The sequence below is a fragment of the Gymnodraco acuticeps genome, unplaced genomic scaffold, assembly GCF_902827175.1.
Source record: "Gymnodraco acuticeps unplaced genomic scaffold, fGymAcu1.1, whole genome shotgun sequence".
NCBI lineage: Eukaryota > Metazoa > Chordata > Actinopteri > Perciformes > Bathydraconidae > Gymnodraco > Gymnodraco acuticeps.
In genome coordinates this window covers 3,157,494-3,172,256 of record NW_022989985.1, presented here as the reverse complement: position 1 = coordinate 3,172,256, position 14,763 = coordinate 3,157,494, and the positions used below count along the sequence as shown (strand labels likewise).

Here is a 14,763-nt window from a genome sequence, read left to right as displayed (position 1 = left end):
ACATCAGGTGACTAAATAAGCTGTTTCCTTGCAAGAGCATGCCTCTGCTATTTTAATAAAGGTCGTGTTGGGAGATTACTCAGGCATTCAGCTGCCAATGTCTCACATCAAAACTGTTTAATTTGCATAGTAGGGAAGAAATGTGGTTCTGTTTACCTTCAGCTAACATGGCATGCTGAAATACAAGAAATATATCCCTGTAGGGGAGAGTGGGGTAAGTTGAGCCATATTTTAGTTATGCTGTCTCTAAGCAAGGAGAAATTACACATAGTAAAAATGAAAACACACACCTATAATTCAAGATGTCTCCTATCAATGGCAATGATAAGAATTAATATTTGATCAAGGGCAGTGAAAATATTACTTCTTAAAAAAAAGTGGTCTTGTGGCTCAACTTGCCCCGGGTTAGGGGTAAATTTATCCAGGTCAGGGGGTAAATTGAACCACTGTTCAAACCTGGGCATACCTGTTCAAACTTGGGCATACCTACAACACATCTTAAAGGTAACTATAAACAATAAATAACAAACCAAATACAAGTTTAGTTTTTCAAATATTTTTAATATACATTTCGATTGAATTGATTGATTTCTTTTTAACATGTTAAAAGGAAAAGTAATCATACAAATGGTGATACAATTTCATACATCTTATCACACAGGGTACATTCAACTTTAAATGTAGCCTACAATGAGCTCTTATTATCAACTTGGCCTACTTTCATTCATTTCTCCATTGAAAAACTGGCTCAACTTACCCCAAGGCCCATGGTTCACTTTACCCCATAGCCACCATTTAAAAAAAAATAGCCTAGCATTACAATTCAGAGTCATCTTTAGCTTAATGATTCACATGGTTTAATACGCTTTCAACACATCAATGTGTTTAAACCTAGATAATTTTATTTTGACATGACAGCCGATATAGCTAACATCTAGAAAATGTACTTTTTTTGTAAAATGTTTAACTTATACCAGACCACAATAAGCATCTCTCTTTCACAGGCAATGATAAATGGGAGGAGCTTGCATAATTTCTGGTCATGTGATTACAACTATAAGGCGTTGCCTGGTTACAGGGGGTGGTTCAATTTACCCACTAGCTCAACTTACCCCCTTCTCCCCTATATGCATGTGCAACAAGTATTAATGTTCTGTTTTTACAGTCACTGTGTTTGACATTTGGGATGTATTTGTACTGCTGTAGAACTTCAGCTCTGTTACGGGGGTAAATCTTCTCAGGTTTTTCCGAAGACACAGTGCAGTGGCTGATGCTCTACGTGAGGGGCAGGTAAATAGGAAAGGATCTAAATCATACAGCAGCATTACACAGCCAACTGGAGCAACCCAACACACAGATGCTGCTGCTGCTGCTGCTTATCCCAGTGCTGCAGTGCTAGGGAGGAGCTTGAATAAACTCACAGCAGTAGCTTGTGGCAACTTCCACCTGTCTCCAGATACTGTGAAGTTTGGTCACACACTCTTGTGCGTTGACAAGTTGGATAATCCTCCATATTAGTCAATAAATCCCCATTACATTTACCATTACAAGTCTGCAAACAAGTAACTTTTGTTGGCGTGAGTATGTGCACCAAGTACAACACTGAGTTGTGCATATCAATGCTTGTGTTCTGTTTTTGAAGGATAACTGTTTGTCATCCTGCTCCCTGTTCCTGAAACATGCAAATATTGTGTTGAGTGTTAGCATCTCTTTCACGAAGCATCTGCACATAAGAATAACGTGTGCATAAATGCATGAATATCTGTTCTATCTATTAGGTTCTCTGTTAACAAAAATGTGTTGAACATCTCCAATTTCTGATGCAATTGGGGTGCAAGAAATAGTCAGTCATTAACCTTTACTTTCCTGACACAGAGACTCCTCTTAACCATCAGAGGGCACTAAAAATTCACCTGATGCTCTCAAACATTCAGAGACAATTAATCTAAACATCACTTGACTTAGAGCCAGTCTATTTTGTCAAAGGCAATATGAAAACAATTGTAAAGTACATGCTTGCATATGAAGAATAATCCTCTTTATCCATTTTTAAATTTTGAACGAATTTGAATAATGAGGTAAGTCTGATGCAACCATGTGCTTTGCCCTGGTTGATTGTACAATTGATGTAATTGTACATGCAGACAAAGTTGCAACTTCCTAGCACGTTCTATGTAAAGAAAAAACGTCTATTTTTCTGTGTCATGAAAAATAAACCCATACATTAAACGAGACAGGAAATTGATTGAAAGTATTGTAGTAAATGTTTCAGACAACAATTATAGGAGAAAAATCATAAAACAAGGTAAAACTAAAATACGTTATACTACTCTTACTTTTAGAAAAGTATAACATAGGAATGTATTCTATTTTGTACCTAAAAGATCATATTCTAATGTCTGCATTTGTTTGATAGAACAGTTGCCATGTTTGAACTTCACACCAAAACGATGGAGAAAGCACTACATCCATGCTTCCAATGGCAATCTGCAATAAATAAATGTATCCTCCACAATGGCTTTACATGATATATTTATATATATATATGTAAACTTAGAGTCAGCATCAAGTGAATTCCAACTTTAACAGTGATCAAAAATCAGAAGACACTAAATATGTCACGTTGATCATTTCTTCACTCAAACCAACGCAGGGTTAATCCTACCAGCTGCGTATTGGACGTGGCTTCCTGAGCGGATGAACAGTGACAGATGATGCGTTTAGTGCCCTGAGGATTGCGCACAAGACAGTCAGTGATCTGTTAACAGCCGTTTAACACCGCAGAGTCCCAGCCGAGGCGGCAGACTGGGAGACCGACTCATGCTGGAGGATTTGTTAAGATAATTCGCTTAGAAGCATAATATTGATCGCACCGAAACATTCTCCGTGACACAGTTTCAGTTCAAGACTCTTCTGACCGGGCAAAAAGTCTCCAGGAGAGAGATCTCCAGGATCGTTACGCACAACTTTTACACACAAACGGAGACCTGCTGAGGCACAGATCTCCATGTCACCTTCAGCACGGACTATACTACAATTTATACTCACACAGGTGTGATAATGTTAAGTGTGCGAACTGCAGGAATGGATGAAACGATCCGCTACATGCTCTGCTAAAACAACACCAAACTACGGACACTGGGAACTTGCCTGTAACAGCGAGCAGCGCCGGGTGCCAAAATGAGCTTTTACCACCAGAGCTGGAGGATCTTACATATTGTCGTTGCAACAATTACAGCCGTTCTCACACAAGGTAAGTGACCTGGAAGTAATAGTTTTCGTGTTTTGGTGTATTAAAATCTAAAATACCCACCAGGGACAAACAGAAGAAGTCAGCGTCTTGCAAAGTGAAAGGAATTATCCTCAAGCTTAACTGTTTCATACTGTTTCAACACTGCATTAACTGATAACAGCTGAAAACGAATGATCTATTAAAGAGAACTGTCATTCTTGTGCACTTGTTACTGATGGAGGTTGGCCTTCACTGAACAATGCCATGCCAGCTGTGAAACAGCCTTCTCTTCTAGTCTAAATAATATATAAATGTCCTCATTTGTGCCACAAACTTACGTCTCACTTCACAGTGATAAAGCTTTCCAGTGAGCCAACAATGAGCATTGATGTTTTGTGGCAAAGGGGTGTGACAGCAGTGAGTGGGGGTAGGATGAAATCAGTGCGGAGTAAAATCGTTGATGGGTTTACATTACAACTCGAGGCATGCCTTAGCAATTCACTTTTGTTTGGGAGGAATTGCTTCCACAAATTGCGTGCTAGAAAATGTTCACATAGCAAACAAGAAGCAGACAATATGAAATTCCAACTTTGATAATGGAGGAAAAAAAGCATATCACAAAGGCATTTACTGTAAAGCCTATAACTGCCTCGTAGATTGCTATTTCCAGGGAATACAGGCTTGCTGATTTATGTGGATAAAAGGATGACACAAAAGGAGAAAATGTGATAAAAACGGAGATTTAAGAGTCTCATTGGACATAGAAATCCCTACCAATCACTGCAAAAGCTTAAGCCTTCCTCTCTCTCCCCCTTTCTGCCTATCTTCTCCGACCCTCACTCTACCCAGCCCCTCGGGCATTACATGCTGCATGATCAGAAAATCCTATTTGTATGTTAGTATAAAGCACTTCATGTAAGATGAGAATATTATATAATGCTGCCAACAGCACTTTTACTAGACCATGAGATTTGACTGACAAGGAACTTTTACATTGGAAAGTGTGGAACTGGGTTCTTCACTCCACTGTTGTGTTGACAGCAGATAATTCAACATCATGACAAGAAGTAAATGGCACAACAACAACAAATCAGCTAGGGAGTCTTGACCAAAGAACATATATAAACTTCCACTGAAGAGTTTTGAACAACTTGCAAATTGCTTATTGTAACAACCCAGACATTTGAGATCATTAAGTACAAAATAGGTAAGCAAACTCAAAATCTTTGTGACTTATATTTTAATTGGTACAGCTATACCCTAATTAGACACTATTGTATCACACACAAGTATGTCTTCCAGACCTTTTTTTGGATCACATCATTCCAAACTTTCTGGATGCCCTTTAATAATTGACCACGATGTTGAGAAATACCAAAATAACTTTTTGCAACTTTTAAGAAATTCCTTGAGTGTGTCCTCTGTTGTTAGGCACTGTTTACCCCCCAAGATTATTGCCAAAGGCCTTAATGTCTCAAAAAATACCAAAACATCTTGTTTTTAACCTATACTATATTTTGGTGTAAAGATAAATGCATTGAAAAGGTTATTATCGTTATCGTTATTGATGTATGACCTATAAAGCTAATATAAAAAAGGGAAAGAGACACAAAAATATCTCAATTACTGATTAAAATTAAGACATCCGTTGTTGTCCTCTGTGATGCTATTGGGAGCTGACTCTCCCTCTGCAATCTGTTTTGCACATATGGTGAACGTCATTACCGCACATTAAAATTCACAATGTTTACTCCGCAGTTTAATAGAATAATAAATACATTTATTATAATTTGGGAAATGCTGAAAATAAGTTAGCTGACATGTCTTTAAACATATTTTAATATAGAGCCTTGAGACAAACTGTAGAGCAAAATGTATCTCATTAGAGACAACAGTGTTTTGTTTTTTTAAACTGGTGATGGGGAACATTACTTTTAAATGGATCTGTAAATCTTAATCCCCTAAGTAAACTTTTCAGTAAGTGGTTTCAACAGAAGACATTTCAGCTTCTGCACTACACTTTCCAAAGTCAAATACCATATTTACTATCCACATCCATTCAAATGTGTGGATTTAAAGCCATCATTGGACTGTATTTCCTTCATACAGGTGGCAGAGTTGAAATATATGATTTGATCCCTGGCATAAAGGAGCTCTCCAGTTGTTTTGCCCTCATAAGAGAGCACTTAAAGGTAGGGTAGGTAAGAATGGAGAAACCAGCTCGAGTGAGTTAGAATTTGAAATAGGCAGCCGAAAAAAATCTGCCCCTTCCTTCAGACTTCCTTACAGAGCCCCTCCTCCAACACACACGAACGCGCACATGACCAATGAGGGCACGAGATAAGTTTGCGCACGAGATGGAAGGCTGACAGGCAGCTAGGCCATCCAATTATTTTAGCCGGGCCGTGCTTTTTACAGCGCCACGGCTTCCACAGATGAATTTTTTTAATGTATTGTCAAAGCATTTAATGTATTCATTGCTATCGGGATGTTAAGAGCATTCCATGGAATATAACAAAAAGTGTTTCTGAAGTGAATTACCTACCCCACCTTTAACCTACATACTGTGAAGGAAACAAATTAAATAAAGAGACAATTCAAGGCGTTGAAAAGGAGCAGTCTCAGAGTGGTGTCTTTTAGAGGCAGCTGTAGCATCTGCATGGCAACACTGATGCTTTATGACTCAGCCAAGGAGCAAGAGAAGCTCAGGGTCTTCAAAAGAGTGATTTGAGAGGCTGTACCAGCTGGTGCAGCGGATTTTCTCTCATGTTTATCGGCTGGGGGCAGGATTCTCATCAGGATGATGGGACCATAGAAGTACAGCTTCATCGGCCACTTATTAAACATCCAAAATATTGGCAGAGGCATCGGGTGCATCTCTTACTTTGCCAGGACACATTACAAACAGTGCTTGCAATTAGTTGCGTGCTATTGACGCCTATTTACTCTTGTTTGACTCTTTCTGAATAAATAGCATGTGAAAAAAACAGAGAGCACAGATGACCCATTTAACCCAATTGTAAAGGGATGAGCTTGCATGTGAGGTACTTTGTTGCCATATTGGCAGTACATTCTCCCTCCAAGAAACAGTGAGCCAGTTTACATTCACTCCAGCCCTGGTATTAAAACAGCACATCTGTCACTATAGCGACTGCTAGGCTAAGCCAGGACAGCACTGTTCCTTGCTCCAGTCCCTGCCACATGCAGTGTGTTGCCCACTCAGAAAACATGACTGACACTCTTGTCTGTGTGTCAGGGAGAGAGAGAGAAGGAGGAGAAAAACAAAACATGCTATTGTTTTTGTCCGAGGGTTGCTGGGTGACATGATTTTGACGAGAGCAGTGTAGTCATTGCTGTGTGAACTGTCAGACCCTCATGACAGGCTCTTTGGATAAGTGAGGTTTAAAGGCAGAAGAGGCCATGATATGCCATCAAATGCCAACAACCATCAGGGACATGGCGTTTAATATTGACATAGAAAAGCTTCAAACCTTCCTTGTTGGATAAATAACAGTTTAGAATTCAGGGACAGACAACTCTATATCTGACAACTTTCCTAATACTTCACAAATGCTTAAGTCTAAAGACATTATCTCTTTTGTTAGACATTGTTAGCTTTGGTTTACCAGTGGGATGATTTTTGTTTTGGTCTTTGATGCTGTTTTTCTACCATGCTAATGCAGCCCCATCCATTTTGTTTTAATCTGCAAAGTAAACACAAGTGTTTTTGTCCTTAATTCACTAAATACGGCAATTAGGCACCAGATAAAGACAGCACACTCAGGTCAGCTGCCATAATCTTCATAATTCTATCAAAATGGACGTTTAATCAGGACACTTGATGGCTGAATGACCTCTGCTCGAGTCCACAGAGACAAACACTTACCATTAAGCTTTTAAACCAGCTCAGAGAATATTTATTCCGTAGTTTTTTCATTATTCACTTGTATAAAAGGTCATCCTGGTGATCGGTATTTAACACTCAGCCAGTAATCCTTATGATCATTATACTAGTATACCGTCCTTCACAAAGCAACTAAAACATAAATACACATCTAACAGAATATTATACAGATATATTTTCAGATGTATTTCTCTAAGCTTCATATTTTTAAATTAAAATCTGTATCATCGCCTTTACTTCATGTGGTGATGCTCCACCATTCATTTTGTTATGGGGGATCTGCTGGGTATTCACAGCCTGCTGTGCTGACAATCTGAAAAGCCATTTTAATCCCAGTTTTTGATGGGAGATTTGAACCTTGAGCCAGATGTATTAGATCCCACCTTTGCCCCTCATATAGAGAAAGCTGATCATCCATGAGAGGTGAAACTGGGGCAGTGGGCGGCATATGATATTTTTTTGCTTTTGAATTTAAGTAACAGAAGACATACTTTAAACGAAAACATATGAATTGAAGAATTACTTTTATAATATATTATCTTTTTATGACATTTCATGAAAATATTACTTTAATGGATATAAAATGTATGGACTGTACAGAATTGTTTAGGGGCGAAGAGGGGCTCAGAAATATTAATCCAACTTCTTTTTGGTTTAGGTCTTTTTCTTTTTTGTAATCCAAAACTTGAGCACTCTTTGAAAACAAATGTAATAATCATGCCAAAAAAAAAGTATTTGACTTGCACAGTGTTCATTAAGGTACACATGTAGAGGACACAACGTCAGTCTCCTTATCAGGGTTTTATTAATTTGCAAATTGTGGTGCACGTTATCATTTTTCATTAAAATATTAAAATGTAAATTTGGGTACACAATTAAAAGTGTTTGCAATTTAATACTGTTATATTATGTTTTATGTGGGCGGCTGTTGCATTTTCTTCTAAGTTAAGAACAAGGTTCAAAGAAAACACGAATAGCTCTGGGGAGGCCTTGCTCGTTAAAAATGGGAAATAGAAGGTTCAGCTCTCCTCACACCAATATTTTTTAACAGTCTGAACAAATTCACAGAGTTCTGCTGCTGCTGCTTTATCCCAATTTCGGAAAGTATAACCCTTTTAAGCTCCCCTTTACATTAGTTCACATACTGTTACAGGAATTTAAGGTTAAGCTCAGAGGCCTTTTAGTCTAATACATTGATGCCTCACTAAGTTGATCAGTTGGCCTTGACTGACTTTAGGTTCCTGGAATATTGTCGGTATTTTTCACAGTATTTGATTCTCAAATGTAAAAAAAGTCCTTCTCATTTTGTTGAACTCTAGTTGCTCAGACATGTGGAACTGTGACATATTTCCATGTATTTTAACAGGCCTACTGGGATTCTTTCTATGTTTACCTTACAGATTTGAGCAGTGCCGAGCTGAGCGACATTAAGAGCCCAGTGCCTTTCCCTGTCTTCTTGCCTGTCAACTATGAGGTGCGAGATGCTGACTACCTCTTCCTTAAAGAAGCTGGGCAAGACATCATGAGGAACTCCAGCATGCAGACTCACACGCAGCCCTTTGTCATCTTAAGATCCAGTCGGCAGCCAGCGGTCAACGGCAGCTACGGCCCGATGTCCACAGAGCAGCTTGTGCCTCTAGATCTAGTCCAGTCTGTGCAGCTTTTCAAACGCTCCGGAGGTCTTTACCTTTAACTGGAAAATCCAGTCCTTCGTGCTGACGCCTCGGGTTTTCTCCCCCAAGCCCAAAGTGCGGGTGCTTTTCTATGTTGCGGGTAGGGACTGGGACAGAGGAGAAGGAACTGTAGATGAGCTACCGTGTGTGACAGTGTACGCTTTCTGGCAGACTCAGGAGGTCAGGGGTTCCTGTGCCATGGGAGGCGAGAGGGGAACCTGCATGGCTGAGCTGAATCCTGCACCTGGTTGGTTTGCTGTGGGGTCAGAGGGCACCAGCAGGGAGAGGCTGGACCCGACTACTGGGAACCCTGTGGAGCTGTACTACCAGGCGCAACCCAAAGTCAATGGGAAGTGTAATTCTGTGGATGGAAGTCGTTGGGGGGGCTCACAGCAGCAGGCAGAGTATGTTCCTATCACAGCCATGCAGAGGATTGGCAGTGTTCGTCTTCTGCAGGTGCCCAAAGGAATGGCAACACTTTCACGGCTGAAGCTCGGCAATGTTATTGTTATACGGACATCTTCCAAACCACTGAAGAAGACTGATATCGCCACCTTCTACATACTCATGACCAGCTCTGCTCAGCTGACTAACTTCACTCTCAGGTAAGGCTGTGTCTTCCATTAGCTCACAGTTTGTAGTGGTCAGACTGGCTGTGTTTTAAAGACTGAGGTAAAACCCTTCAGTCTAAATTAATTGGGTGATACGAATTCAATACATGGAATGGTTATCTAACTGTATTAGTCCTCTTCTCTTCTTCTTGCAACTCCTGTACCGTTAAAAATAAAGGAGTATTGGAGGGAAAGAGATTAAGCATTGATTATAGCATAGAGCAGGGGTTCCCAACCTTTTTTCCCAAGAGCCCCCCCAAATGACTCCTGTTGGAAGTTGCGGGGGGGCGGGTTGGGGTGCAACAGCGGTAATTAAAGTTTAAAAGTCTAAAAAATGCTACAACTACTGTCACAAACTGGATGAATGTGAAGTATTTTGTTAAAGGAGGATGAAAGCGTAATTAAGGAGCACTATTGGAGTGACTTTGATGGTTATTGGACTCAGGATTAATTAATTTGGATTCCCGCTGTATGAAGAAATTAAAGGACGGCGCAGGTGGAAACAATTCACAAAGGGATTAAACTGTTTAAAACACATGCTCAAAGTAAGCCGGATTTTGCCGATGTGTTTATGTGGATTCAAAAATCGTAAATAATCTACAAAATGGAGGAGACTGATCTGATCGGAGCAACTGTGACAAATAATCCAACTGAAACCGGCATGGACAATGACTATGTTTTAAAAAATGCGCTTATCCAGAAAAGCCTGGTTTGGACAATTTATGGGCAGAAGAAACATTTCTATTAAAGAAAAAATATACATTTCTGTCTTTTTATGCTTTTATTAGCTACTAACTTGAATTTTTATTAAAATTAATTAATCAATAAGTTTTTATATTTTATTGTAATATAGAGACAAGGCTTTTAGCGACAATCATGTATTGCGTTAAAATTATATGTAATAAAAAAAGGAAAAAAAAGGGGGGGGGGGGGGCGCACCCCCCAGGTTGGGAACCACTGGCATAGAGGGTAACTGTCTTTCCGAGAACTGGGGTATATTATTCAAGTCAAGTTAGACAGGTACATGTTCGAGTGAGCACAGCCTGATGACATGTACTGCTGCTTCATGACTCATCAAGGTTGACACGGATCAAAGATCTCCAGTAGCTCGTGACAAATGTTTACTCTGCTTTCTGTGGTATCTCAACCTAATGCTATCGCTTGTGTTGAGATCGTTAGACTAGTATAACCAGAATTGCTTAATTTGATTTGGGTCTTAATATGCAATGGACAATTTTCTCCTTTACTCCTTGGTATATAAGCTTATATGATACAGTTTTCCCAAGAATGATTGCCTCAACCAATGTTCTTATTATTCTCTGACAGAGAATAATCCAATGAACAAAGAAAAACAAGACTTAACCTGTTCATATGACTTTCTTTCAATATGTCAGTTTGTAACTCCCCTTTACAAGGTGAAATGATGCAACATGGGAAATGTGCACCTTAAAACTGAACTTGAATTAAATGTCTCTCACCATGTTATGGACAGTGTTCATGGTCATCTGCGCCATAATGTCTTTTATGATAATCATCCATACGAGATCAAAGAGAACCACGTTGCAGCATAACTAGAACTGTCGAGGTTAGCTGTCGAAACAGACAAGTGGAGATTTACATTAATTTGATAAGAGACTGATTTATTATTATTATTCTAGACACTATCTGTTTTACTCCAAGTCATTGAATAATGAACTGTCACAAGGTGTAAAATACATTGTCTCAGTTATTCAATACGTTTGTGTGTAGATTCATATCACGAGTAAGGAACGTTATAAATCCTTATAAATCCTTCTTCTATGTGTTTTTGTTTCAAGTAATGATAAATGAAAATGATATGGTGCTGTTGAATGATGTCCAATAAGGTGCCGTGACAGGCTCAATAAGAAAGTCCTTGAAGGCAGCTTGTTCAAGTGTGTTAGTCGCTGAAAAATAGTTACAGCTTTTCTTAGTAGATTAAAAAACACTTTAGTACACAATCAATGTTTCCTGAAAAATAAATGTGCTCCGAGTAACCTCCGACTTGCAAATTCATGCTTGAGTGGAGGTGAGCAAGTGAGGTGACAGTCATGCAATATTCATTATTTTTTCACCTGGTTATGTATTCATGCGTGATTCACTTACTCAGATCATTTTTGAATGGATAAATATTGATTGAGCCAACAGCTGTGCTCGAGTGCACCTGTACACACAGGTTTCTGACTTTAGCCATCCATAGTCACTCAACATTTCTCTCAGGTCATTTTTCTGGTGCACAAACGTAGTAAAGAAACAAAAAGGTGTTTTATTCTTTGGGTTGTCTTGTGAGAATCTGAGAATTAATGAATTCACACAATATATTTGACTAGCTTCATTCCTTTTCTGTCTTGATTTTTGCTGAAGCAATGAACCAAAAAAAGAAATCCTGATTCCCCCTCTTCATTCCATCACTTTTAATCATTGCTGCTCTAATTCATTTACTCAGTCACACATGTTTCTGAACAAAAAGCAGATATCAGAAAAGCCTCCCTTCCCCACATCTTGCTTGTCTTCTTTCTTCTCCTTACCTTTCCATTTATTTCCTTTCTTATTCTCTTTTCATCTCCATTCCTTTATATTCCTCTCCTATTTCCTATTCTTCTCCTTTCTTTTGCCCTTCTCCTCTCCCCTCCTTCACTTGATTGGAAGATTGACACGCTTGTTAGTAAGCTTTGTAGTAATATTCTTGACATGCATAATACACGCACTGTACTTTTAACCGATATCAACAACCCCCCACACACACACACCCCTCTATCAGCACATTAACAAGCCCTCTGCATCCGGTCCACAACAGCTGTCTGTGTGCTTCATCACTGTCTGAATGTCCCATTAAGCTTTGCTTAATTATCTCATCAGCATGATAAACCTGTTATTGATGCCACAACCTAGAGTCAAGGGACATACACATTTGAGGTTGATAGAGAAAAAGACAAGCCACACCTGTCCTTTCCTGCAAAATGTAATCATTCTCAGCGATTGTTGGATAAAGGTCGTAGATAGACTAAATTCATTATCATTCAACCTCGGAAAGGCAATTAGATGATCCCTTCATTTTATGCTTAGTTGAGTGTCAAGAAGTATGAGCTTACAACAGCTTTTAAAAGTCAGTAATGAAGCACACACTTTTATTGTGTTCAGTGTTTTTACTTGAAGGAAGCAGTGTGGCGATAAGTAACCTACAGTAAGCTTCTGTGTCAACAGGACACTGTGTCAGTGAGCTCTTCAACCAGGGAACCTACTCATTCATCTGCGGGACATAAAGGAATTTCACATCCTTTTTAGTGCTTTGGTGTTTGCCATCTGACAAACATGTTAGCACGAACATCTCCCCAAGTCCCTGAACTGCTCCATAAGTACGATAAACACATACCGATAGCTGGCCATCAGACGGCTAAACGGTTAACTATAATAATTAACGATTGCATCTGTTTCCGATTGCACCGGGGTTCACTGGTGCTACCATTGCCCCGCAGTGATGCATTCACAAAGCCAAAGATGGTAACACAAATTATATCAGGGAAGCAATTACAAACCCTATGTACTAAGACATCTTGATAACAGCCTTGGAGATGAAATGGATCTGGGCCAGGAAGTACAGCTTACACAGAAAATATGATCTAGGTCTTTAATCAGTCTACTGTATTATGCAGAGTGTTCTTTGAATGGTGTCATTGTTCTACATTTCCTTGTTGGCCATGGCTGTGTGATGTTTCAAATAAGCTTGAAAAACACCATTCCACAAATACACAAGGGAGGGAGACGACTGATGAAGGCCAAGGGCCAACAACCATTCTGTGTGCCAGTTTGCCGGCACATGCAGGTGTGTGTGTTAGTGAATGAAGAGTATGTAAAAGCTGCAGGAATACTGCCACTCATGCTGTGCATGGTCAGAAGTGAGATGGATGGCAGGTGCAGCACCTGAGAGCGGCTTTTCTCACACACTGTCAGCTTTAGTCTCCAAAGCCATCTATTTTCCCTGCCCAGGTGCCCCCCCCCCTGCCCCTGCCTCCTCAGGGCCTGCTAACCAAAGACATAGACACTGGTCCATGCTCCAAACTACTCAGAAGAAAGCCCTCTTCCAGTCGTTGGGGATTTTTTTTTTACAAAAGGGGAAGAGAAAAAGAGCTTGAGATAAGGCTTCTTGCTGCTGCCACTGTCTATTAGTTAAACCTGGCTCCATGCAGCTCAATACACAGAGGTGTTTCGTCACAACAGGACATGTTATTCAGAAGTCATTACAAGATTAAAAGTAACTTGGTTTCCTCATTCATGCATGCATGCCCTCCGGCACACTTCATTGATTATGCCCAGATTACATTGCATTTATAATTCTCTACAGTCAGCATCTGTGGGGTAATTATATACGGAAATAGAACATGGAAGTTGGAGTAATCAGCACTATGTTGAAAAAAAAATCATATAGCAAATCTTTGATAAAATGTGCATGTGCAATGTGTAAGGTGCTGAGAGGCAAAGTAGTGGGAGGCACCTACATTCCCAATAGGTGGCTCCACCCTCTTCCAATTAGCAGTATTGGGAGACAAAGCACACAGAGTTGCTCAGTTGTGTGTGGCACATGGAGGGAGCAGGAGGCTCCCAGTGTAAGGAAACGTTTTGTGTAAACTGGTAAGTCGGTTAACGGCCCGGCTACGTTAGCCTTTGTTTAATGGAAGGTATTTTTGGAGTTTGATAGCAATAAAGCCTTTTTTGGATTTGAACACTGCCTCTGTCGTGATTGCTGCACTACCACTTTTCTCTTTATCTGCCCAGTCCTGTTACAAATGTTTTATGCAGCACATGTCAAAGACGTTTGTAGACATGCTATAGCGCCGTGAATCCAGACTAAATGACTTACAAAACTATTAGATTGCAATGTCCAGGCATCATATGCACCAGGATGAATTATATTACACATAATATTAATAATCCAACATAATATATCCAATAATAATGCAAAATATAGGTTATTGCAAAACCAATGTCATTCCTATCAGCCTCAGATATACTTTATGTTAATATGCGAAAACGCTAAACTGGTATAGTAACATTATACCTGCTAAACAGCAGCATGTGAGCATTGTCATTGAAAGCCTATAAGCTTGTTGGCATTAAGTTTAAGGCCCTGCCGTACTTCATTCAGCTTGGCAGCATTTGTCGTTTTTGGTGGGGATTTATCAAACAAATTAAACTAGAATAAAAAAAAATTAAAAAAAACATTACATATCATGATAACTTGCAAGTTGTCATAGTTACACAACTGGATTTCTGCTTAAGAAGTTTCATGGGAGCTCAGCTGTAAGAAAATATGTGACCATCAGAGCA

General features: G+C 39.5%; 1 protein-coding gene across 1 annotated transcript in view; it reads left to right on the top strand.

Annotated features, from left to right (window-relative positions):
- The first annotated feature begins 2,709 nt into the window (after positions 1-2,709).
- Positions 2,710-14,763, top strand: part of LOC117543991 (transmembrane protein 132D) — a 32,899-nt gene continuing 20,845 nt past the window's right edge. Inside the window, 3 exon segments of the mRNA XM_034212715.1 lie at positions 2,710-3,253; positions 8,537-8,802; positions 8,804-9,414. Of these exon segments, the coding sequence (XP_034068606.1) occupies positions 3,181-3,253; positions 8,537-8,802; positions 8,804-9,414 (950 nt within the window). The 5' untranslated portion in view covers positions 2,710-3,180.